Below are 26,324 nucleotides of genomic sequence, written 5' to 3' on the forward strand. Positions count from 1 at the left end.
CAATGCTGACAAGACCCTAGTGCTTCTCTCTTTTACTTCAGTCCTTTAAAACATTTTAGTAATGTTATTTATCACGTTTAAAAGGTTACTTAACCGAAGTTACAGTTTGCTCAATAATAGTCCAGTTCAGAAAGAATTTTCCTTAACCCATAAAATTACCTACAATGTGAATTTGGTTTATCTGTACCTAATTCTTCCTCCAAAAAGAAGGAGGTTTCTTACGTGTTTTAATATTCCAGAGAATAGACTGAGCTAAAAATGTTATTATACACGGAAAACTAGATTACAAAATTGAAAACTGGGATTAACCAAATAAAGTAAATTGTTTCCAGGAGTTAAAGTGGGTGGTGATGTCATTTTTTTGCAGTTCAAAAAATTTCATTAGTGCAATTAGCTAAATTATTAAAAGATAAGCATTTTTAAATTCTCTTGACTCTGTAAGTAAGATGATGTAAGTGGTTGTAATAGTCTTTAAAAGTCCATTGAAAAAGTTAGGGAACTGAAGCTAGAAGGTTTTAACTTCGATTAAAAATATGGTACTTTATGTAAAAGCAGAATAAATTGTAAGCAGTGTGTGTAACACTAAAGTGTTCACCTAATCCAGTTCAATTTCGCATTTATTAAGCAGTTGTTAGACCAAGGGACTGCTAGGTGCTGGTGATGCAAAAGCAAAACCAAAGCTGTCCTCATCCGCATGTGGATAGATTTATGAGAACTTCCCCTTCTGCTGCCTTTCACTTTTAACCAAACAGCTTTAAGGTGTTGTGTTAGGTGCATGCAGATTTTAAGCTTTTTTTTTTCCCTATCCTCTGCCACGATGACTGCATTTTAACCTTAAGGAGTCATTTCTGAGCTTTTAAAAAAGATGTAGAAGTCGAAAATGATGGATGTTTTTCTAACTCTCAAATCACATACGAGGGTCCTCTTTTCAATTTAAGGCCAGTTGCGCGGTTTTTCTTGTGGGAAATCCCATTTAAAAAAAAAATTTAATTTTTCCCCAGTTACATGTAAGAACAATTTTTAACATTCATTTTTAAGATTTTGAGTTCCAAATTCTCTCCCTTCCTCCTGCTCGTCCCACCCCCACCCCACCCCGCCCCGGGAAGGCAAGCAATTCGATATAGGCTGTACAGGTGTAGTCTTGCAAAACAGTTCCATAATAGTCATGTTGTGAAACTAGGGAAATCCCATTTCTTCTGATTCGTCAGGAAACCTCTAGAAACACAGGATGTCAGAGTCGGACCAGACCAGTGCTCAGAAATTGGCAGTCAGGCTTGGTGGCATTTGCCACTCATCAAAAGAAGCGAGCGTTCTGCACCCTCGCTAGATTTACTTTCCTTTCTTAGAAAGCAAGAAAAAAAAGTTTTATGGAGAGGGGTAATAGAATTTCCAAAGGTCTTGATAGACCACTGTTGACTCCCCGTGGAACTCCTGAGGATGGATAGAGTAGGGACAGTCTAAGCTATTTGGCTCCGACTCAGGGAATGCCCTAGACTGAAGAAGGGCAAAAGCGCTGACTTTGGGCTTCTGGTGGCTGCTCAGTTCGTCTGGGAGGTGGGGAGTCTGGAGGCAGAATTCTCTACGGTCCTGCATATTTCCTGTCCAGTTTCCTGCAGGGCAAGGGGTGGGAAGAGGAAAGGATGCAATGCACAGCAGAGAAAAAGAAACACACGCGCGCGCGCGCACACACACACAGGCACACATGAAACTTGCCTATGCTGCGCCCTCCTCTTCTTTCCCTCCCTCCCACCCACGGCAGCTGCCTAGGGCAGTCCGCGGGCGGGGCGTGCCGGCCGGGCCGGGCCAGGGCTGAGCAGGGCAGGGCGTTCCTCGCCCTTCTCTTTCCTGTTTGCTGGCTGCCCAGTTAGCTTGAGCCCAGAAGGTGCGGAGGGAGAAAGGACTGGCTCCCAGATGCTCCGGGGGCAGCCGCAGGGCCAAGACGTCCCTTCAGGCGGAGCAAGCGGGGTTGGTTTCTGCGTCTCGCCGTGGCTAAGAACACCGAGCGGTTTAGCCCAGGAAAAGAGCCCAGACATCCCAGCAGAGGTTGCAGTTTGTGAAGGTAAGAGTCCTGGCTGCCTGCCTGTCTTATTTTATGAAGTAATCCAGTTTGTTCTCAGGCTCTTGGCACTTGAGGAGTTGTGCGCTTTCGCGCTGGGATGCGTGGTGCCCACCTGGTTACGCGTGGATTTCCTGGGACTTCCTCTCTTGCTTGCCTCTTTGCTGTTCAGAAACTTTACTCGAATCACAACAGCCTTCTCCGCCAAAAGAGGATTTGCATATCAAAAACCTCGAGTGATGTTTTTTTCCTTGATGATGTTTTTTTTTCTTTCTCTTTCCCTACTGCCCTGTTCCCATTCACTTTACTCCCCCGTTTGCCTTTTCCTGGAAGAGGACACATTACACACAACACACACACACACACACACACACACACACACACACACACACACACACACACACACACACACACACACACTAGTGCATAAGATTTTACCTCCACATTTGCTTTGCCATGTGCAACAGGCAGTAGAACTTGATTGAAATCAGAAATACCCAAACTCTATGTAGTCATTCAACTTTTGTAGCAGGGTTTTAAAATTGTGTCTTGTAGGGGTAGCATAGGGTGGTGAACTCAGATGACTTCCATTCAAGTTGTGTTCCAACATATACATGACTTTTGATCACTAGCAAATCACTTAAATCTTCTAATTCCCCTGCCGTTCGCACTCACCCCTTCTCTAAAATCACAAGTTGCTAGGAGATGCTGATCTTCAAGGGTAGACGGAGTTCCCAAACAGGGAGTTCCCCATACTGATGAAATCACCAGTGTGGAAAATAATAACAATAACAATAATAATGATGCTAATGATGATGATAATCCTATGGAGACACTGAGGAAATTTAGTATTAAGCCGTCTCCCCTACTCTGGCATTGGGTATGTTGTGCAGGTAATCGTGGATTCTCCTAGGCCATGCCTGAACAGTGCGAGCTTTGTGAAGCTTTTATCAAAGTGGGACTGTATAGAGAGATGACTTATTTGCTCTCTGAGGACCACCCCAGCTCCATCTGGAGTGGCTCATCACCAGCTAATGAATGTATTTGGTCACAAGCCATGAAGACTTTCTCTACCAAAGTGGAGCTGCATCAGCCAGCCCAGACACTGCCCAAACAGATGGAATCATAGTGCTCTGCGGTACTGAAGACTAAGTAACTAGCAGAAAGTTTCTGGTGAAAAAGTAAACATCTTTGGGACAGCATGCATTGAATGGCTATATAAGAACTTCGGCCTATTTTATTTTCAGCCTACTATGTGGAAGGTGGATGAAAGTGATTTTAAGAGGACCTTATGATAGTACATAGACATTTTGGAAGACACATAGCAAAGGATCACCGCTAAAATATGGATTTGTGGGGCATATTTTTAGAAGGAGAGGGCTAGATGGTTTTCTGGATAGAGCACTGAGCCTAGAGTCAGGAAGACCTGAGTTCAAGTGCAGCTTCAGACACTGGCTGTGTGACCCTGGGCAAGTCACTGGTTTGCTTTGATCCACTGGAGCAGGTAATGGCAAACCACTCCAGTATCTTTGCCATGAAAACCCCATGGATAGTATTATTGTTCTATGGTTCACAGAGTCACAAAGAGTTGGACATGACTTGATGACTATAACTTTTAGAACATGGAGTAAAGGTGGACTGGCTTTGTGTAGCTTGGTACCAGATCAAGTATATGAACTTGTCCACCAGGAATACTCTTAAATGAAGGATACAAGGAAAGCAAACCAAATTAGAACATACATAGCATGAAATAAGACCTCCATTAAGTAATTTCTAATTCTGGAATTAGAAAATTTCTCCAATTCTGCCAATTTAAGTGTTCCTTTTCTGAAGGGACAAAAATCACTTTTTCCTGTGTGTAGATGTCACTGAAAAGGCCATATAACTTATGTCTGTATCATGGAAACTACTCAAGGGTTAGTTCCTTTCCCCCAGTTAGGACAGCAGTCTGTGGGGTCGCAAGCTATTACTTCTGGTCCAAGCAGATATTATTATTGCTGGGATTTTTTTTTTTTGGCGTGATACTTTGGCCAGTGAGAATATTTACAAATAGTTCCTTTCCCATTTCCAACATAGACATTTGGAATTGCTTTTTCTGTAAATGTGAGTGTATATTTACATATATACTATACATATCAACATTCTTTTTTCCTTAAACATTATTTAAAGCTAAATGTTCTTAAGTGACACAGTGGTGGGTATGTACACTAAGTTAGAAGAAATGCAGTAAGAAGCAGCAAAAAAGGAAATGAACGAGAAATAGCACTCAGCAAAGTTCTTTCTTACTCTTAAGTGTCCTCTCTTTTTCTGGCTGTCCTGTTACTTTTTGGTTGGTGGTCTAGTTAGCAGAATTTCCACATTTCCTTCTAGAAGCCTCAGCATATTCCCTCTCTTTTGTATGTGTCTCAGAGGAGTCTGCCTCGAATTCCTCCAGGTTATACCACATGATAGGCATAGACGACCAACCTCAGAAAGACTTTCATCATATGGAAAGATGAGCAGATTGGTTTTCATTGCTGTCATCACAATCACCCGCATTCAATCAGAGAGTTCTTTTTAAATGGTCCTGACTATGAAACAGGCAGTTTTGGAAAAGCTGCAGAACTTTTTGGAACTAAATCTTTCCCAATCCAACGTTGCTGAATACCAGATATACAGCATCTTAATTCATGAAGCCTTATACTGGCACATAATCACGATGATGCTTTCCATGAAATTTTCATCTGCATCCTTGGGCCACGTTGCCCCATCCATGTTTCAGATGTGAAGGTGAGCAGTTCTGGAGAGGATTCCAACATTCTGGCTAGGAGAGCTTTTATTTTGCTCTGCCATCCAAATCTCTACTACTTTGAGTGCTGAAAAATATCTGTTTTTTTTAACCCACTATTATTGAATGAGAAAGATAAATTCTGATGTCAATATCTCTTTTTTTCTTAAATACTGAGTAATCCATTCCTGAGAGAAGCTGGATTTATTTTTAATTTCAGTGATTGAAGTGTTTCTTAGTAATAGGAGCATAATACACACCTATGAAAGCTAATACTTATGTATAACATGTATACATATATATTAAATGTCAAGGGCTAATAATGGTGGACTTTTAAAACAAATCTATAAATGTTTTTTACAAAAACATTTATATATATACATACATTCATATATATTACATATTTATGTATTATATATGCAGCTATAATATAAATATATCACATTAATTTAATAATGTATAATAAATGTATGATTAATAACATGTATGCTATGTGTATATATATGCATGTGTGTATACACACATACATATACATGTATATATATATATATAAAATTATTAACAAGCCAAAAGACTTTTTTTTGCAGAAGAAATGGGCCCCCAAACACCTTAGATCTTGTACTACAGTAGAATAGTCTAGCCTGACTTAAGAGAAAGAGAGCCTGTCATTGAAATCATTCTGAGCCACAGGTAGCCCAGACTTTCCCTGCTCTCCCAAGTGGTTGTCTAAATAAATAAATAAATAAATGATCAGTCAAACAAACAAACAAACAAATAAATGAATAAATGAATGAATGAATAAATAAAGTGGTGCATGAATCATCCTTCTACCAATATGCTTCAGCAAGAGCAAATTTTGGAACACTAACAGAAGAAAAACCAGTGAAAGTGTTTCATTTTTAGAATACAAGATAATTGCTATTCGTCTACTCCTTCTTTAGATTATATCACCTTAAAGAAATCTGGTTGTTTGGAACTGCAAAGGTGTCGTTTATTCTTGTACCAAACCCAGATTGCTAGTCTGCTGTGTGTGAAGCACTGTGGTAAGCACCAAGAACAAGAAAAAGACGAAAAGATATACCCGCTCCTCTAAATAAATTAACAATCTAACTTAATAATTATTTGTAGAACTGTCACTCTATCCAAAAAGTCAACAACTACGATTCAACTTTTTAGCCTGGGTGGCGTAATGGATAAGACTACTGGACTTGGTGTGAGAAAGACACGAGTTTGAATCCTGCCTCAGACACTTAACTAACTGTGAGAGTCACTTGCCTCAACCTGTTTTCTCTTCTGTAAAATGGGGCTAATAATAGCAACTACCTCATAGGGTTATTGTGAAGATTAAATGGGATATTATATGTAAAGTGCTTTGCGAACTTTTGAGTGTTTTATAAATGCTGGCTATTAAATTTTTTTTTATTAGCAAAACTATGCAGCAGAACAGATGGAAAACTGATTCAGCCCCAGTGGACCAATGTATGAGGCTAGGAAAGTAAGACTAGCATTTTACAACCCCTGAAGAAGTGGAGTTGGTTTTCCTTCTTGATCTCCCCAGCATTTGACACCATCAACCACTCTCTCCTTCCTGTATCTTCATGATCTCTCTCAGATCATTTGTCTGAGTGCTCCTTCCTCCCTAGCCGCAAATGGTCCCATAAGCTCTGTCCTGGACCCTCATCTTTTCTCTCTTGCACTTCCTCTCTCTTGGTCAAATCATTAGCTCATGGGTTCATTTGTTATCTTTGTGCAATACACACACACACACACACACACACACACACACACATGTCCATACATATATGTATAGATATATATGAGTACATATGTCTGTCTGTATCTGTCTATCTGTCTGTATATCTATCTATCCAGCCTCTAGTCTTTTTCCTGAGCTTTAGCTTCACATCACCAATTACCTGTCATTTAAACATCTCCAGATAGGTGTCCCATAGGTATCTCAAATTCAACATCTCCAAAACAGAACTCATCTCACCTTCAAATCACCTCATGTCCAAGTTTCTCTGCTTCATTTGAGTATACTACCATCTGTCCAGTCCCATATGTTCATGATAGAGGCATCCTTAATTCTTTTCTCCCTTATCCATATATCTATATATCAGATCCTTATTGATTCTGTATTCACAACATCACTGGCATCCATCCCCTTTTCTCCACTCACATAGCCACCACAATAATTCAAGTTTTTATTACTTCTTTCTTGGACTATTGCAACAACCTTCTCCTTAGCTTTTTTTAAGGTTCACCTTGTGGGCCATCTTTTACACGAAACTTTTCCTAATCCCTATGGTTAATAGTTTTCTCTTCCCTCTTTTCAAATGATCATGTATATGAGTACCTGTTTACACGTAGTATTTTCCTGGTAGATTGTAAGCTCCTTGAGGGAGGGACTGAGAGACTTTTTTGTTTTGTCTTTATACAGTGCTGCGTGCATACTAGATACTTAATAGAATGCTTATTGGGTTGAATTGGAAGTTTAGCAAAAATCTAATAATTTGAGCAACATGAGACAGATGGGGCAGTGGGTAGAGCATCAGGTCTGGAGTCAAGAAGATCTGAGTTCAAATCTGGACTCAGATACTGACTAGCCATGTGACCCTGGGCAAGTCACTTAAGTCCTTGCTTCAGTTCCTCGTCTATAAAATAGGGACACACTGGAGAAGGAAATGCCAAACACTCCCAGTATCTTTGCCAAGAAAGAGTTGGATGTGACTGAACGATCAAACAAACAAAATAGTATTACGTCATCATCGTCGTTGGCGTCATTATCGTCATCATCATCACTCACATAGCACTTTGTTTGCAAAGTGCTTTATAAATCTTAAATAATTTTATCCTCACAAGGTGATTTAAGGGAGGGAGGTGCTGTTTTATCCCCCTTTTACAAATAAGGAAACTGAGACAGGCAGCCATTAAGTGACTTGCCCAGGGTCACACAGCCAGTGAGTGTCTGAGACCAGATTTAGGTCTTCCTGACTCCAGGTCCAACACTTCTTTGCCTATTGCTAACCATATTGTTTTGATTGGCCATTTATATTCTCAAATGTACCAGATAATTGTCAAATTTGTGTCTCTACTCTGTGTTATAAGAACATAACTGTTGTATTTTAGAAATAAGGGTGTATGGGGTCCTCAGGAGGCCTAGCACGTCTGATGTGAGGGCTGCTGAACCCCTTCCAGGGCTGCTCGTCCACCTTTGGTATCCACTTTGTTGACCCAACTCTCCCCTGTGGCTCCAAGAAGCTGTAGCATGCAGCCATACCCCAGTAAACCATCTCAGCAAATGAGCTAAACCAGGTTGAGGATAACCGACAGGCCTCAAACCTGTCAGTGAGTCAGGGGGATGTTTATCACAAGCATGTGAGGACTTCCCCCAGTGGAATGAGTGGATAAGAACAATTTATTCCAACAGCCATATAGGCGGTTGAAGCAGGTGCTGCTGTGGAGTACTTAGAGCTTGGTCAGGCATCAAAGACACCAAGGTCATCCATTGCATCCCAGGCTATTATCAATCCTTTTGACTTTTGTCCTGACTTCTGTGACTCAGGAAGGAGTTGACTTTGTGCAACTTTGCCTCACTTAAATCCAATTCACACACAAGTCAAGACATCATCCATTATGTCATCAGTCTTCTTTGAAAATGAAGGACAAACAACAATTTTAGAAATATCTTCTTCATTTTTCTGTCAGGTTATTAAGTTGTTCAGTTGTTTCAGTTGTGTCCAACTCTGCATGATCGCATTTGCGGTTTTCTTGGCAAAGATACCTGAATGGTTTGCCATTTCCTTCTCCAGCTCATTTTACAGATGAAGAAACTGAGGCAAACAGGATAAAGTGATTTGCATAGGGTCACACAGCTAGTAAATGTCTAAGGGCAGGTTTGAACCCAGGAAGAAGAGTCTTCCTGATTCCAGGTCATGCTCTATCCACTGTGCCGCAGTTCTTAAGTAGGTGACTTACTTATAATGGGATAAAGGGAAGGAAATGAAGTCACATTTATTTGACAGAAAATGAATGTACTTCCTATTCTAGGGAGTTTGACTATTGAAGGGACTTTAATTTTATAAACTGTACTGATCGAGGCTATCATTTCTAAAGTTATAAATTGCAGGCATTCTTGAGACAAGTGCATGTGACTTGGGTGTGAGAAAGGACATGAGGAGTCCAAGGATTTGGGGTGCTGCTGATCAGAATGAAACAAATGTTGAAAGACTTTTCGAATCTACTATTAGTGGTGCTCTGGGACTATGGTGAGTATAAAATGCATGTTTTATCATAAATACAAAGCTAAAAAAAATTTAAATGTGAAATTTACAAACTTTGTGATGTTGATTGATGATCCATTTTGAAGCATAAGAGATCATGTCATTTAGTAGAAAACTTGTCCACAACTTGGGAAGTAACCACTTAAGAACCCCACAGTCTTTGCATTGAGTTAATATGTTCTTTTGGTGATTTCAAAATACCATGTAGATGTCTAAGTAATTGAAAGTGGAGGAGGAATTTATTTCAAAATTGGTAAAGAAATCGAGCCACCCATAGGGGAAGATTGTAAATCATTCTGAATGTTGGTGACAGAGTAAACATGGCTTGTTAGGACCCTACTTCTGTCTCACCCTTTCTAGCCATTTATAGCCATCAGTCAGATGGAGGATTTCCCTCCATTGTTGCTTTGCCTAAAAAAAAAAAGAACAATGCAACTTCATCCTCTCATCATTTTCAATTAAATGGTGACCAGGAGTCTCTTGAGAGCTTTGTGTAGTGATGTTTCCATACAAGCTGAGGAGAAGGTGAAAGGCTGACCCAGTGAAGGAAGACCAACTGTGAACATAAAGAGGATACAGTCACAGGTGTTCGCTGTTCATGACTCGTTGTGGCATGGCTCGATTTTGGAGTGTTTGGGGTTTTTTTTTCCACACTTGAGGGTCATAATTGAGAATAGGTAAGTCTTTGGGAGTACAGAAAAATGTGAAATAGGGGGTAGCTATTGCTAAAGGCTAAGGACTAGGGATGCAACTGACACCAACATCAGAAAGCATGGTGATAAAAAAAACATTGAAGTAGAAACTCAGAGCTAGAAGCTGAATTCTTTCCTCTTCCATGGCTGCTTTGTCATTGTGTGGTGTTCAGTAGTTTTTCAGTCATGTCTGACTCTCCCGTGATCCCAGTTGGGCTTTTCTTGGCCACCGTGCTGGAGTGGTTTGCCATTTCCTTCTCCAGCTCATTTTACAGATGAGGAAACTGAGGCAAACAGGGTTAAATGACTTGCACAGGGTCACACAGCTAGGAAGTATCTGAGGCCAGATTTAAACTCAGAAAGATGAGTCTTCTTGACTCCAGGACTGGCACTCTATCCACTGCATCATCTGCCACCTGGCAGCTTTACTTTTTTTATTTTTGGTTAGGCAGTGGGGTTAAGTGACTTGCCCAGGGTCACACAGCTAGTAAGTGTCAAGTGTCTGAAGCCAGATTTGAACTAAGGTCCTCCTGACTCCAGGGCCAGTGCTCTATCCACTGCACCACCTAGCTGCCCTTTTGTTTTGTTTTGTTTTGGTAAGGCAATTGGGGTTAAGTGACTTGCCCAGAGTCACACAGCTAGTGAGTGTTACATGTCTGAGGCCAAATTTGAGCTTAGATCCTCCTGACTCCAGGGCTGGTGCTCTATCCACTGCACCACCTAGCTGCCCCATTGGCAGCTTTACTTTTAAAATAATAGTGCTTGTCACATAGTAGGTGTTTAACAAATGCTAATTGATATAATGTGTTTCTTTGACTTATCATCTTACTATTTTTTCATCATTGATCTTGTAGGGACAGTATCACAAGACCACTGGGAGAAAAATTAGCAAAAAAACCTCCCTTAAAACAGTTTTCAAATAGGAAAAAATATACATAGAAATTGAGAAAAGGAAAATAAACTGAAGGCATAAAATCGCATTGTTTTCCTGTTTCTTACTTTTAATGATTCAAATAATATGAAAAATCAGTTCATACTTATGCATGGGCCTTTTAGAAAAGAATGAATATTCTTCAGAGCTGTGTAGAGCTTTCATTTCTAGAAGGGACTCTCACCCCAGCAGGGTTACAGCTAATTGTTACAAAGCCAGATTTTGTCTCCTGTGATATGTGTTTGGATACATTTCAAAAGAGAAACAAGGATACTTGTGTGTTGTGGCACTGGGTTTTCTTTCTACTCTTCACTTTAATCATTTCAAGTTGAGTTAGAGTTTTAAAAAAAGATATGACTGATCCTTAAGAGACTATGTATCTGTCCTGTCTAGAATAAGGCCATTTGCTATAAAGTTACCAACAGCTCCAGAGAGAAGATTGGTTAACTTGTAAGTAACAGCATTGCAGTGTCCATTCATTCCTTGCTGGATTTTGTAAACGTCCCTTTTATTCGCCTGGCAGAACAAAGCACCAACGTTATATACCCATCCAAAATTCAGCACCACATCCAGCTAGCCTGACACTGGTTCGTTTGCTGGCAAAAATTCCCAGCATAGCAGAAGACTTTGAACCATCTATTCAGGACCCTGTGAATTTCAAATCAATTTTAGGTTTTCCTCCTTTTCGTTTACAGTGATGCAACACAGCTGATTCTTTATCACGGTATAGAAAGGGAACCAACTGAGTCACAGGAGACCTGAGCTATGTCACTGGGCCTCAGTTTTCTCATCTGTAAAATGGCTAAATAATCTTTATAGTCCTTTCAAACCTCAAAAGTTGGTGGTTTTATTACTTAAGCAAATATCCTTCCTATACATGAATCATGGTTGCCCAAGAAATCCCAAGTCCAAATGATGAGCTAGGTGGCACAGTGTATGGAGTGCCAGGTCTAGAGTCAGGAAGACTCATCTTCCTGAGTTCAAATCCAGCCTCAGATACTAACCAGTTGTGTGACTCTAGGCAAATCACTTAACCCTGTTTGCCTCAGTTTCCTCATCTACCAAATGAGCTGGAGAAGGAAATGGCAAAACACTCTAGTATCTTTGCCAAGAATACCCCAAACAGGGTCGGGAAGAGTCAGACATAACTGAAACAACTGAACAACAAGAAATACGGTTGGTGCTGAAATAAGATTTGCATTTTTTCCCTCTAAAATTTTGAATTTTCCCCTGCTTCATATATGTATGTGTACCTGTATATGTACATGTATTTGTATGTATATATGCATACATATATGTATATATGCGTATATATGTATATATGCATACTTATATATATGTATATATGCATACATATATACGAAGGGAGATTACGGCATGCTATAATCTCAATGTGTTTTGCAATAATTAAATCTCTTTAAGCCTGTGAACAGAATAGAACCACAGAAAAGTTAAATTATAAACTCTCAGAGTTAGAAGAGACCTCTGAAGTCATCTAGCCCAGCCTGTACCTGGATAAGAATCTGTGGTCCTCTAGTAATGTGTAACTTATTCTCTACCAAGGCAGCTCATTCTGTCTTCGGACAGCTTTAAATCAGTTGGCCAGAGTCCAGCCTTTGATCCAATTATACAGTGTTTAAGCTCTCAGTGCTGGGATCTGCACTGAACATCTTGATGCTTAGGCTGGTGCATTTACTCTTTGCTTAGTCTATGATGCCAATTATTTGTAGAGTTGATTGGGGGTCTGTGGGTATCACCAACATCAAACAATAGAGCTGTCAAAGATGATTGGGAGCATTTTTCTCTCCTTTATCTTTCCCACCCATGTACTGGTAGCTGTAAATATTCATCTGGATTATTAAACATTTTCTGTGTCATTTCCTTTCAGTTCTTGGTGAAACTGAGTACCTTCTCTTGGGGCAGCCAGGTCACGTAGCTTTAAGCAACAACACGGTGTCTGTAGATTTCCAGTATTCTGATGGAAATAATGCAACGATGAGGAATGTGTCTATCCTGTTGTTTGATGCAAGCAAAAATCAGACCATCACCACCAAATACCTCCTGACCAACCAATCCCAAGGCACATTGGAGTTTGAATGTTTCTATTTCAGGGAGGCTGGTGACTATTGGTTCATATTGAATCCAGCAAAAATGGACAATGACACAAGCTTCCCCTGGCAGGAGAAGCATGCTTTTCTGAAGGTGGAGTGGCCCGTGTTCCACATCGATTTCAATCAGACATCAAAGGCAACAGGAGGTATCTTACAGGTGGGACTTTTTACAAATCAGCCACTGTGCTCTTTCACTACAGACAGACCGGACATTTTGGTGGACATCACCTTCACTAACAGCATCTTTGAGCTGAAAGAAAGCAGGGATCAACCACTGGAAATAAGGATCAGCAAAAGAGTTAGCCTTGCTCCTTTTCAGTGGATAGAGTTTGACTGTGCTCCCATTGGTCCACAAGCCTATGCCACTGTGTTATTGAAACTGTATGATACCGAGTCAATCATTACCTCAACAGGACCCATTGACCTGGTCCACAGATTTGGCTACAAGCTGATGACATTGCCCGAATTAACATGTGAGTCCTTGGTGGAAGTGGCAATAGTGCCCCCTCCATGTACTTTTGCCCAAGGAGTGGTCGCTGTATACAAGGACACCCCCAGGAATTCTGGGGACAGGCCGGGTTGGTTGGCTGAAAACATTGTGCCCCTAGGGGTCAGCAAAACAGCATTTAACTGTACTTTGTTTGCCATGGGGAAAAATAAATACTGCTTTGAGTTCAGCTTTTCAAGCAAAACGCATTTTTCTTCGAGGGAGGAATGCATGGTGATTCAGAGAAATATAGGTTGGTATTGCAATCTCTTTTATTTCTCATAATGTTTTGAATGGGCACTTCCTAGTTGGCTTTATTGCTTAGTATTTAGAAGACTCCTTAATTTCCCAAGTGTGGCAGATCCATTTTGTCATTCATGCCTCCTAGGAACCCAATTTGCATTATTATTGTCCTTATTTTGGGAGACAGGGAAACTTGAGTAAATGGTCCACACTGGCCACCACTAGTAGACTCCCCTAAAGTGACTATGGAAAGTCTGTGGCAGAGCTGGGTTTGAAACTCAAAGCCAAATCTCAATTCTTGGCATGTCTTGCTGAGCTTTACTGATCTCTGTTTTCTCTAATCTGAGTAGGCCATACCTAATTCCCATCAGAATTTAGAGAAAAGCAGCTACTTTAATTGGACATTTTCTTCTTATAGGTCAGTACTTCAATGTGTCGGTGATTTTATGAAATGGGCTTGTTGCTTTCCAGGTCATAGTCCTTCTATGCCTTAGGAGAGGATCTTCATTAGTTACTGCAAACAAAAATTCTTTATCTGGTGGCCAATCTTTTGGTGACGGACGCACTTCCCTGAATTTGGCTAGGGTCATTGTTAGATGACAGGCATATATTACATCACTAGGTCCATACTTGAGTGGAAGAGGACCTTCCAGTTGACATAGCTCTTTAGCTAGAAGGAAACTCAGAGGACATCTAGTTCAACCCCTTCATTTTACAGTTAAGAAAAATTAGTAGAGAGGTTAAGTTTTTTTTGTCCAAGTTCACATAGGAAGAAAATATCAAAAGGGAGATTTGAACCCAGATCCTCTGACTCTAGAGTCAGGCTCTTTCTACTACCATGGGCTTCAAAAAACTATAATTAGTTATTTTATATCTATCTATCTATCTATCTATATATATATCTATCTATATATATCTATCTATACATATATAGATATAGATATAGATATAGATATAGATATATATGAAGGTTCATATGCATTTGGAGGCAGAGAGAGAAGGGGCACCAGGTTTGTTGGGAAATAACTGTGGTATGAAAAAAAGCATAAATAAACATTTTAAAAATCAACAAAAGCCAAGTCACCTTCATATCATAATGAGATATCAGACTAGGATTTTAGCAGAGGTAGTTGGATCTTAGAAGCAATTTTTAATAAAATGAATATGAGTGCTCTATTATTTATATAATGTTTTGCCTGGAGTTCAGTTATGTTCGTCACAGCATACAATCATGCTACTTAAATAAAACTGAGCATAATTACATAATTAGGAGTGGTGAAAGTAGCTAAAGACTATGTGTATTTTATACTCTTTTGTGCACCATAAATTGCCTGCCTTTGCAAATAAATATTGACTTAAGGATCCACATGGCTGAAACATGATTCTTAATTCCAGGTAGATCTAGGAACGTAGTGTCTACCCAGGTTTTTATACAGTAATTTTTAGGTTTCCCTCCCCTAAGCCAGAAGTTCAAGTGTGGCTGAGTTGAGTTCTTTTTCTGCCCTTTTCTTTCTTATTTATTTTTAAAATATCAATTAATGCTCTAGGCAGCCAGTCAAGATGGCATCCCAGTTTAATTCTCCTCAAACTCCACACTCCTCTAGAGTAGGAGATGTACTTGTGCTCCATAGACCACTAGCTTGGCAGTGACTCCAATTTTTAGATTCTTTTGGAAATGGAATAATTGTGTGTTTGTCTATGCCACCTTTTCTGGATGCATTTTAGGTACTCTAGAATGTAAGCTCCTTCAGGGCATAACTGAGAGTTTCTCAGTCAGATCACATGAAGTGGATGTATAGGAATAATCAAAATCATTCTCCTTTCCCCTGCCTTTGCTTTTTTTTTTAAACAAAAAAATATCAAAAAATGTGAATCAGACCTGGTTCTGGCCATTGAATCTTCTGTCTTCACATACACTCTTCCATTACTAGTATTCCTGTGAAGCTTTCCCCATGTTAACCAAAAACAATATCGCAAGACATGCATTGCAACTGGATTTATTGCAAGAAAAAGACACATGCATGTGGGAACTCCTTAACACCCGGCACAGTAGGTGAAGGAGAGGGCTCTTCATCTCTAGCTTCAGATTGTACTTTATAATAATCATAGACTTTCCTATTTCCATTAGAATTTCTTATAAACATATCTTGTTTAGATGTTACTGGAATCAAACCTTTTCTGAGACTAGTTCCTTTGTATTGTATGGGGGTGGGAGGGAATTTGCACTTCCCAAATTGCAGGCGGATTATGTGCATCATTTAAAATGTTATTGTGAGGCCCAGTTCATGATTTTATATTCCTGTGGAAAAAGGGGGTCTGGGAGTGGGGAGGAGGGGATTGTTCTGCATAGGAACTGCTTACTTTGCAAACACCTGCCAATTAAATTCTTCCTTTTAGGTTAAAACACATTAATTAGGTTAACTCATTCATATTTAAAGATCCCTGTATTTATACGCAGTTTAAAAAAGATTAAAGAAAAAAATATCAATGTGTCTTTCACTTTTGCAGCTGGCTTGGAGTATAAAAAGCCAGCCGGACTTGTTTCACACGTATGTATAGAGTGGTGTGACCAAAAAAATAACCACGCTGCTTTGTGTGCGTGTGTGTGGCTTTTATGGAATTCATTTTATGGTTCTGTAGTCACAAGTTGCAAATGTATAAAGATGAAAAGGGTAAATATGTGTCAGCTGAGGCTCGGCTTTATCTTTCACTAAAGTGGCATTTATTCTGTGCAGATTTAAAAAAAAAGAAGAAAGAAAAATGCCAATAATTGTATATTATAAAAAATAGTATATGTATTATATTATATTTTATATTATTATATAATATAATATAGTATAGTAATATATAGTATAATATACTAGAACACCAGTAATAATATATCGAACTTCCATAGAGCTTTTATATACAAAACATTTTATAAGAAATGAATTTTTAGCCATCTTTTGCAGGAAAATATCAACATGATGATAAAGCTTATAGGATTCCATGAAAGAACTAGGGATATTGAGCCTGAGGAAGACTCAGGAAGCACATAATAGCTGTCTTAAAGTATGTGAGAGAAGTCCTGATTAGGTCCAGGTTGGACTGGACTCCTCTGAAGATCCTTCTAGTTCTGAGATTTTGTGGGAAAAAAAAACCAACCCAACACCACTGCATTCCTTGGGTGTGGTAGGGGCACAGTCCTGAAATCCCTGCTACTGTCAGGGAGGAGGGGGAAGCTGGTGGATGACTTGAACTAGGAAGCTCTGAGCTGCAGTAGGGTTAAAGTGGAATTGGGGGTCCATACTAAATCCAGCACCAATATGGTGGACCCCCAAGAATAGAGAGCCATCAGGCTGACTAGGGAGGGGCATACCTCAGAAATGGAGTGTTTAAAGCTTCTGTGATAGCACTGGGATCATCAGACATGTGGGTGTCCATTGCATTTCCAGTCTGGGCAAAATTAAGAGACTCAATCTCAAAACAATAACAAAAAAGAAAAACCACATTCTTAGTTTTTCTCTGGCCCAACCATGATACGCAGTAGGTAGAGCACAAAGCTGGGTTCTGTTGAAATGCTAGATGGAGCATAATTACCACACCTGAGTTGAAACTAGTCCAAGGAATTAGTTTGTAAATGTTCCAGCTCTTGTGAAAGTCCCCAGAGACTTTTAATTACCAGAAGGGGCCAAGAATTCAAGTTTCATGACTCATCCCAAAGAAAGTACCTCCTGGCTAGCTCAAGAGTGCATCTACCCAACATTGGGGGTTGCTATGGAATACTCCATCAGCTGATGAGCAGAAGCAAGGTCTGACTGGATTGGCTTAGCTTTGGTAGGCAGTGTTGGCATATTCTCATGGCCATAGGTGTTATAAGAGCTGTTTTGGGGGTTTGGTGGCTCTAGGGACACAAGCTGGATTTTTCAATGGTTTTTGTAAATTTATTCCAGCTGTCAGTGCGCTGCAGTGTTACCTGTTTTTAGTTTTAAAGTGAATTTGCCAATAAGATGTTAGCATTTGTTTATTCATTTACTTATTTATTTGTTCGTTCATTCATTTATTTATTTAGTCTTCCAATAAGGCAGTCTGCTGTAGCAGATAGGACTCTGGACTTGGAGCAAGGAAGACCTAAATTCAAATTCTGCCTTGGACACATACTTCTGTGACTTGGACTTCTCTGTGTCTCTATTTCCTCATATATAAAATGAAGGGTTTGGACTAAATCTATGATCTAGTATTGTGGTATTAGAATGGGACTGCAGAGTATTTTTCTTGTTTTCCTCGTATTCTTTTCCCCCTTTCTCCTTCTCCCCAGTAAGGGGGAGCTTCCTAACTTTCCCTAGAGAACACAGCATCACATATTTGACCTTGTGTACTTACAGAAACATGGAGCCTCTGGCAGGCCTGGAACCCGTGCAGCGTAACATGTGGTGACGGCATACGTGACCGGCAGCGAATCTGTCTCACCTCCTCCCCTGCCAAACCTGGTTGTGTTGGAACACCCATAGAGACCTCTTTGTGCTCTTTGGAAGAATGCTTTAGTATGTATACTTTCTGTGTACTCAACATACCGGAAAGGGCATTCATGGTGGTCTCAGATGGGAACAGAGACTAGGCCCAGGAGTCACTCTGTCCACTGTAATGCCAGAAGTGGCAATCAGATAGATCTAGTCCTAGTAACATTGCACATATTCGCTGTCATCTAAGATGGTGCACAGCTAGGGAGGGTATCTGTCCAATCTGGTGCCAAGGAAAGAGTATATGATACAATAGAGAGGGAAACGGCAAGGAGATGTAACTGAATTAGAGATATGATGGACTGCCTTGTGGTGGGTAGAAGGAAGAGGATGGAAGGGGAAGCATGACAAATTTGAGGAAAATAAATTTTTTCCCCCTCCCTCTTTTCCTGGGGATTTTTGTTGTAGTTCTTTGGAAGATTTTCCCCCATGTCACTAGTCTGAATACAATAGTGAGAGACACATAAACCTGAGTAGAGAGTCAAGACTACATTTGTGTCACAGAACAGGGCAAAGCACCCCATCTTGTCTCTGGACAGATAATCTTAAATTCTCTCTTTTACTTCAACAAAGCTAAGAAGGGAGAGTGTTTCTTCCATTAAAGGCCAAACTCCTGTGTTCTGGCCTTTCCCCAGCCCTCTAGATTCTCTAACCATTCCCCCTTTCCCTTTTTTAAGTTTTATTAACGCCCATCACAGAATTTCCCAATATCCCCATCTTCTCCCTGCTCGCACCCTTACTGAACCCCTTCTTGTGGCAAAAAAGAATAGTTAAGTAAATGCAGCCAATGTAGCGATGTCATCTGCCAACATCTGCAACCTTGTGTACCCACAGTCCTCCACCTCTCTCCTAAGAGGAGGGGAGAAAGTTTAATCTTCTGTTCTCCGGGGCCAACACTGGTCCTTACGGTGAGTCAGAGTTGTTTTTGGGGTTGTTTTCGTTATTGTTCTTAGAGTCACTGTGCATATTGCTCTTGTTTTGCTTTCTTCACTGCACATCAGTCCCAACAGGTCCGCGTGATCCATTCTGAGGATGCCATGCTGGTCTTTTGTGGTCACTGCTTTCTTCTTGAAATGTTCATGAAATATCCTGATAGATTCTAGAATCTTGTAAGAATTGAAGTCAGGCTCGCCTGCCTAGAATTTGTAGACCTTTTTCTCCTCGTATTTCTGAAAATCAGGACAACAGTAGCTCTTCTCCCATTCTGCCTCTCCTTTCCAGTTCTCTACACTCTTTTTTTAAAGATGACATTCTTGGAGCACCCAAGGATATAGCTCATCTGGACCAGGTGACAAGAGGAATTAGACAATCTCTTACTGCCACCTTACTTTTCTTGAGTATCAGCTTCCTAATACCCTATTTTTTTTTGTCTCTTATAGTACAATGACTATTCTCCTGGGCAGAGAAAACAAGCAAAGTAATTTCAAGCAGCTCCTTCATTTATTATGGTACCATCCACCTTGAACAGCAATCCTACGCCTTCTTTGATCTTTCTCCATTCTCTGAAATAGCTTAAAAACAGGCCTCTTTTCCTTCCTCACCAGCCTCTGCTCATTCTCAGATTTAACACTTTTGACACTACTCTTGCTGGACTATGCCACGCTTTTTAGATTTATCTCCTCAGTGCGGCTAGATGGCACAGTGGGTAGAGTGCCAGCCCTGGAGTCAGGAAGACTCATCTTCTCGAATTCAAATCTGTCCTTAGTCACATACTTGGTGTGTGACTCTGAGCAAATCACTTAACCTTGTTTGTCTCAGTTTCCTCATTTGTAAAATGAGCTGGAGGAGGAAATAAATGGCTAACCACTCCAGTATCTTTGCCAAGAAAACCTCAAATGGGGTCACAAAGAGCCAGACATGACTGAAACAACTGAACAATCATGTACAGCAATAACGAGCAGAGATATGCTCCCATCTTTTGTACATGTCTTTGAAAAAAAAATCCAAGTTGGTTGAGGGATTCCCTATGCATTCACGTTCATCTCTTTTAAAACTATTCTCCCTTTCCCTCCTCATCAGAATTCTTCTTTGTGCTGTTGTCCTCTTCTCTGACTTGTATCCTGGAGTTGGACACACACATCCACTCACACAGAGTTTAGGTGCACAACTAAACTTAATATGAGGAAATTTCAGGGGCACAAATTAGTAGGTACCAAGTAAGTGTTTTGCTGGTAATATGAAGTTTCAAGTACATGTTTCTCGATTAAGTTTGCTCAGTTTTAAAGCATCAGATCTGAGCAGCCCCTTCCAGCATTCTTATTTGTCATTCCCTTTTAGTCTCTAAACCTCTGCTTTAGGCCCTGACCCTTAGTTTTATAGTTCATCATTCCAGACCCACTGTGATTTTATCCTCTAGTTGTAGATCAAAGGGCCACCTTTAGCCTGGCCTTCTTGTCTCTCAAGGAGTAAAGTTCTCTCTATGTTTCACCCTGTCTTTTCTCCAAAACCTCATTGATCTGGCAGCCTCTCTCTCTTTTTTTTCTGTTACAGGCATCTCTCTAACAGGTCCCTTTTCCCATTAAGCACTTTGGATCCAACATCTTAGGTCTTCTCCTTGTGTCTTTCCTTCTCCGTCTTTTTCCATGACCTTTGTATACTGCCTTTTACCTTCTTTCTCTTGCATTGTGTAGGCTTTCCTCTCTTGATTTTCTCTTTGAGTTGCCTTAAGCTCTTCACCCAAGTGCTACTTGGCCTCACCGAAGTTTCTTTTGTCCCACTCTGGGATATCCCATTCTCTTCCAGTATCTCTATTCAGGGCTTCACAATACACATCTAACTTTTAAAGGCAACTCTAATCACCTTCTACATTAAGACCTTATATTTACAATTTAAAATTTATTATTAATGACAACAATAATAATAGCTAACATTTATGTAGGACCTATTATGTGTCAGGCATCCTGCTAAGCACTTTACAAAACCCGGCTTAGCAAAACTAAGCAATATATCAACAAATCCGACATTACATGCAGCCTGCAACAGCCACAGTCCTGCCTGCCACTTTGTATTTGTACTTTAAGGCACAGACTTGCAACCATATGTGTGGGGCATCATCTCTAGATTCACAATAGTTTTTTAGGAGATGGAATATTCTCTTGCATCCAGAGATGGTAACTACCTACACCTTTAATTTATAATGGATGTGCAAGACAAATACTATAGATTATTTCTGGCACTAAGGCCCTTTATAATTGAATTCTGAAATGGGCAAAAATCCCCAGAAGTCCTTCGAAAAAAATTTTTTTCTCTCTGCCCTAGTTTATTGCTCTAACTTAGAAATGGACACACCAATGGACACACCATCACAGATCATTAAGCAATTTCCTATATACTTTAAGTGCCAGCTAAAATCCACCTCCTACAGGAAGTCTTTCCCAGTCCTTTTAATTTGAGTGCCTTCCCTACATTATTTCTTATGTACCTTATGCATAACTTCCTTGTATTTGCTTATTATCTCCCCATGTGAATGCCTTGAGGGCAGGGACTGTCTTTTACCTTTCTTTGTGCCAGGCACAGTGCGTGGCACATAGTAGGTACTTGATAAATGCTTATTGCCTGGCTATTACCAATGTAAGCCGCAGATTGGCTAGGATAACATTTTCAAGAAAATTTCAAGCTACGAGTTTTGAGGAAGCTAAGGAAGTTGTCTCATAGATCTAAATTGGAAAGGACTTTAGAAGTAATTTCATCCAACTGCCCGCAGTTTTACAAATGAGGCAACCAAAGATGCTGAGAGAGTTGTCCAAGGTGTGAGTGGCAATTCAGAATCTGAACTCACGTCTCTGACTCAAAAAATAATGTAACCAGCCAATGTCACGAGTCACACATTTGCTGCAACCATACAATTAATTTAGCAGCAAGCATTTATAAATCACCTATTATATATCAGCACTGTGCTAGGCACTGGGAATTCAAATGCAAAAGTGAGACGGCCTTTGCCCTCAAGAAAGTTACATTCTAAAGGAGCAATAATCCTAAAATGGGATGATTTAGAAAAATCTGTATGTATCTTGTTATTAAGCTATCCACATTTGATTAGGGATTTAAAGTTTGGTTTAGCTTTAAAAATTCCATTTTTCACTGCAGCCTGAATCCACTGGTTCTGTGTGTTCTTTTGGCCACTTAGCACAATGCCTGGCTCGTAATAAGTACCTAATCACTATTTGTTGATTGACTGACTGACTGGTCTAGTTCAGCAACAGATTTTACCAGCTTAGTGCTGCTGTATCCATGCTCCATCTAGTAGAATATTGATGATTTCCCCTTTATTGATACAGAACACTGATTATAATAGCTGGGGCAGACTGCTTAATGGAGTAGAGATCATAAGATCACATAGATTGATCACTGGAGGGGACCTCAGACACCCTGTAGTCCAATTCCCTACAAATGAGGAGAGTGAGGTCCAAGCAAGTTAAATGGCCTGTCTGAAGTCACACAGGTAGTAGGTAAAAGAGGATTGAAACCCAGTTCTTTTGAATCCAGAGTCAGCCTTCTTTCCACTGTCTCCAAAGTTGGTAACCAGAAGTAAGGGAAAAGGATAAAGATTTTAAAAAAGGAAAAAATTCAAAGGAGGGCGAAAGGCGAAAACATAAGGCTGAAAGAGCCAGGCATTTCTGGGCAATAGGCAGAAGAAACATTTTCAGAACTGTTGAGATTTCAGACCCAGAGACACATAACACGCGTACCAAGGAAGTATGATTTCATTGGTGTGGAGGTGCTCTGTCTACCATATACAGATCACATGACCTTCTATGATTTAGGGAATGATCTTTGTGAATTACTGTTGTTGAAACAATTTAGTACTTGGCAGCCAAACCTCTGGTGTGAAGCCTCTCCATATTTGGAGGAGAGACACAGTCTGGTGTGAGACCCCCCCATTCACAAAGGCTTTCAGGCTCAGTAGGACTCACCAGTGTTTATACTCAGCTGGCTTGGCCTTAAGAATTCAGGGTCTTCTCCATGTTATGATAGAAAGCCACAATAGGACTTGAGGGAAGGCTCAGGATTGTAATAGGAGTCATGTTGTAAAGAGTACTGAGATACTTTCCTTTTATACTTTCTGATTTATTCAAAATTGATAGAGATCCATTTCAACAATAACCGTAATGCTGCAACCCACAAGAATTGCCTTCATATTTTCTATTGGGACATTTTGCTTAAACACAATGGATACTTCCCAACAAACTCCCTAAATCAGTTTATCTCAAACTTTTGGTCTCAGGATCCCTTTATACTCTTAAAATTTTTTAAAGACCACCCCCAAGACCTTTTGTTCATATGGGTTGTATCAATTGATATTTGCCATGTAGGACATTAAAACATCTTAGTATTATTCTGAAAATGGTTTTGACTTCATGGACCTCCCGAAATGGCTTTGGGAACCTCTAGGGATCCTCAGGCCACATTTTGAGAAACCGGTGCCCCAAATGATCCCTCTATAAAGTAAATTCCCTAAAAACAGTTCAGTAAAACCACTGACTAGTGGTGTATGTCACTTTCTATTTTGGGGTAATCTTATTTTTTTTGTCTCAAAATGCCATCCTAAAATATTGTTGTCAGGGGAAGGGGGAGATGAAGCACAGACTGAGCACCTTCTATGTGCCAGGCACTGTACTAAGTGCTTTAGAAGTATTTTCCCATTTGATTGGTGGTTTAGGAACAGCAGGAATTCTTGTTTCCAAGCAGTAATGCTAGCCTGTTATCCTTGTCGTGGAATCTTGTGTTGTTTCTTTATTCTGGTGGTCATGTAGTCAATCTATGGTACACTTTGTATTTGTAATAAGCCTTCCCTCTAGTGATGGACTTTTAGAGTGAACTGTCTATATAGGAACAGTTGCAGATTCCAGGAATCTTGGTTTATATCAATTTGACTTCTTTCTGAGTTATCAGATACTTAATCAAAATCCCAGCCACTCAGAGAAGATAACATTGGTGAATGAAGCTTTAAAAGGTATTTTTTTAAAAATTTGTTTCAGCCCTCAAGCCTTCCAGCCCATCTCCCATCAACCCAAGGGCCCCCTGAAAGCTAATAACATTGTGACCGTGACTGGGATCTCTCTGTGTTTGTTCATAATCATTGCCACTGTGCTCATTACCCTCTGGAGGAAGTTTGGCCGGGCTCCCAAGTGCAGCACCCCGGCCCGGCACAACTCGATCCACTCCTCCAGCTTCCGGAAGAACTCAGATGAAGAGAACATCTGTCAATTGAGTGAGCAGAGGGGGAGCTTCTCTGACGGGGGTGAGGGACCCTTGGGGAGCCCTGCGGAGATCAGTATCCCTTTGACCTACCGGAGGAGCATGCAGCTGACTCCAGAGGAAGAAGTCTCTGGCAGTGAGAGCTTTCAATCCAATGCCCAGAAGATAATCCCCCCTCTTTTTAGCTACCGCCTCGCACAAAAGCAGCTTAAAGAGATGAAAAAGAAGGGTCTGACAGAAACGACAAAAGTGTACCATGTGTCTCAAAGTCCTCTGACTGACACAGTCGTTGAGGGTGCTGCTGGTACTACCTTAGACCCAGAAAGTCCAGAAGAAGCCACAGTGAACAAATTTAGAATCAAGTCCCCTTTTCTGGACCAGTCAGCCATCATCAATCCAGGAGAAAGGCCTCATTCCAGGCTAGATTTTAGTGTGTCTCTGGCCAATCCTGCACTGAGCCCCAGCCAGACCCTCATCCGCAGATCGCAGCTGAAATATGTGGGCGGCAAAGGGGGCCAGTCTGAAAGGAGCTATCCTCGACACTCCCACTTCCGGAGAACAGCAAGTTTCCATGAAACCAAGCAAGTCAGGCCCTTCAGGGAAAGGAGCATGTCCACTCTGACGCCACGACAAGCTCCAGCCTATAATTCCAGGACACGAACCTGGGACCATGAAGATAGATTTAGGGCTCGGTCTCGAGGAGCCTACCCATGTCCTGAGAAGCTGGAGCATCCCCAAGGGACTGGGATGGCCAATGAACCACTCACCCCTCTCTCCAAGTCCCACCCCATGGGGCTTCCAGCCAGGAAACCCGACTTGATCAATGACCGTCCAGCAGGACTGGCGAATGGCACAGACAGAGCCGAACCCCACCGACACAGACGGGGACCTTCACCGAGTCACAAGAGTATTTCAAGGAAACAGCCCTCCCCAACAGTCCCCCAGGATAGCTACCAGAGGGTCAGCCCTTTGAGTCCCTCCCAGTACAGAAGAGACAAGTGTCAGAGCTTCCCAGCACACCCTGAATATGCTTTCTATGACAATACTTCTTTTGGCCTTACTGAGCTAGAGCAAAGGATGCTTGACCTGCCTGGGTATTTTGGGTCAAATGAAGAAGATGAAACAACAAGCACACTAAGTGTAGAGAAGTTGGTAATCTAAAGGAAGATGAAAGTGAGGACAAAACTCCATGGGGTCTTGGTCACTCTCCTAGTCCATGTCCTCACTTCCTGCCTTCAGCATCATCCCTTGGACTGTTTTCATACCACTTTTTGTACCACTAAACAGAGAATGGGGAAGAAATGATCTATGGGAAGGATGGGTGTGTGTGTGTGTGTGTGTGTGTGTGTGTGTGTGTGTGTGTGTAAAACAGAGAATGAGAGAGAAAGAGTGAGAAAGAAAAAAGAGAGAGAAGAGAGAGTGAAGAGAAAGGGAGGGGAGAGGGAGAGAGGGAGACAGGGAGAGAGAGAGAGAGAGAGAGAGAGAGAGAGAGAGAGAGAGAGAGAGAGAGAGAGAGAGAGAGAGAGAGAGAGAGAGAGAGAAGGGAGAGAGGGGGAGAGAGAGAGAGAGAGATTGATTTGGGGAAAGGAGTTATTTATCCTAAACTTGTTTCCATTGTTATCCTGCTACTATTGGTTAATGAATAATAAAGCAATAATAATAATAACAGGAATTGGTTTCTTTGGGATGTAAAGCATGCCAAGATCTAACTCAGGAAGGTGAGTTTCTTGGGAAGCTTCACTGACAGCTTCCAACTTGAAGCCAACCCTTTGAGCTGTACCTTAGGCCATCAGTTCTGGAACAGGGTGACCTTGGCAATGGGAGGCTGAATCATAATGAATAAATTGCAGATAGCTTAGGAATCTGGTAACCTTGGGGAAAGTATTAACATGTTCCATATATATGACAAGCACAGTCAGGATAAAATAATTTTTTGGAACCCAAGTGATTAGACTAGGAGTAATTAGACATTTAATGAGCTGTTACGGAAACACAATTCTTTGACATCTGCAAGAGGAATTTAACAGAGTCTTCATGTGGAGCCCAGAGCCCAGCTG

At 40.8% G+C, this 26,324-nt stretch overlaps 1 protein-coding gene across 1 annotated transcript; it reads left to right on the forward strand.

The window, feature by feature from the left end:
* Positions 1-1,289: 1,289 nt before the first annotated feature.
* On the forward strand, positions 1,290-25,788 carry THSD1 (thrombospondin type 1 domain containing 1). The gene is given in 6 exon segments (XM_020969985.2): positions 1,290-2,059; positions 8,940-9,091; positions 12,618-13,580; positions 17,935-18,093; positions 24,048-24,071; positions 24,074-25,788. Coding segments are annotated over 5 exon segments (2,559 nt in total). The 5' UTR covers positions 1,290-2,059; positions 8,940-9,033; the 3' UTR covers positions 25,429-25,788.
* The last annotated feature ends 536 nt before the right edge of the window (positions 25,789-26,324 follow it).

Source organism: Phascolarctos cinereus, unplaced genomic scaffold (genome assembly GCF_003287225.1).
Source record: "Phascolarctos cinereus isolate Bilbo 61053 unplaced genomic scaffold, phaCin_HiC Scaffold_726;HRSCAF=1367, whole genome shotgun sequence".
NCBI classification, from domain to species: Eukaryota; Metazoa; Chordata; class Mammalia; order Diprotodontia; family Phascolarctidae; genus Phascolarctos; species Phascolarctos cinereus.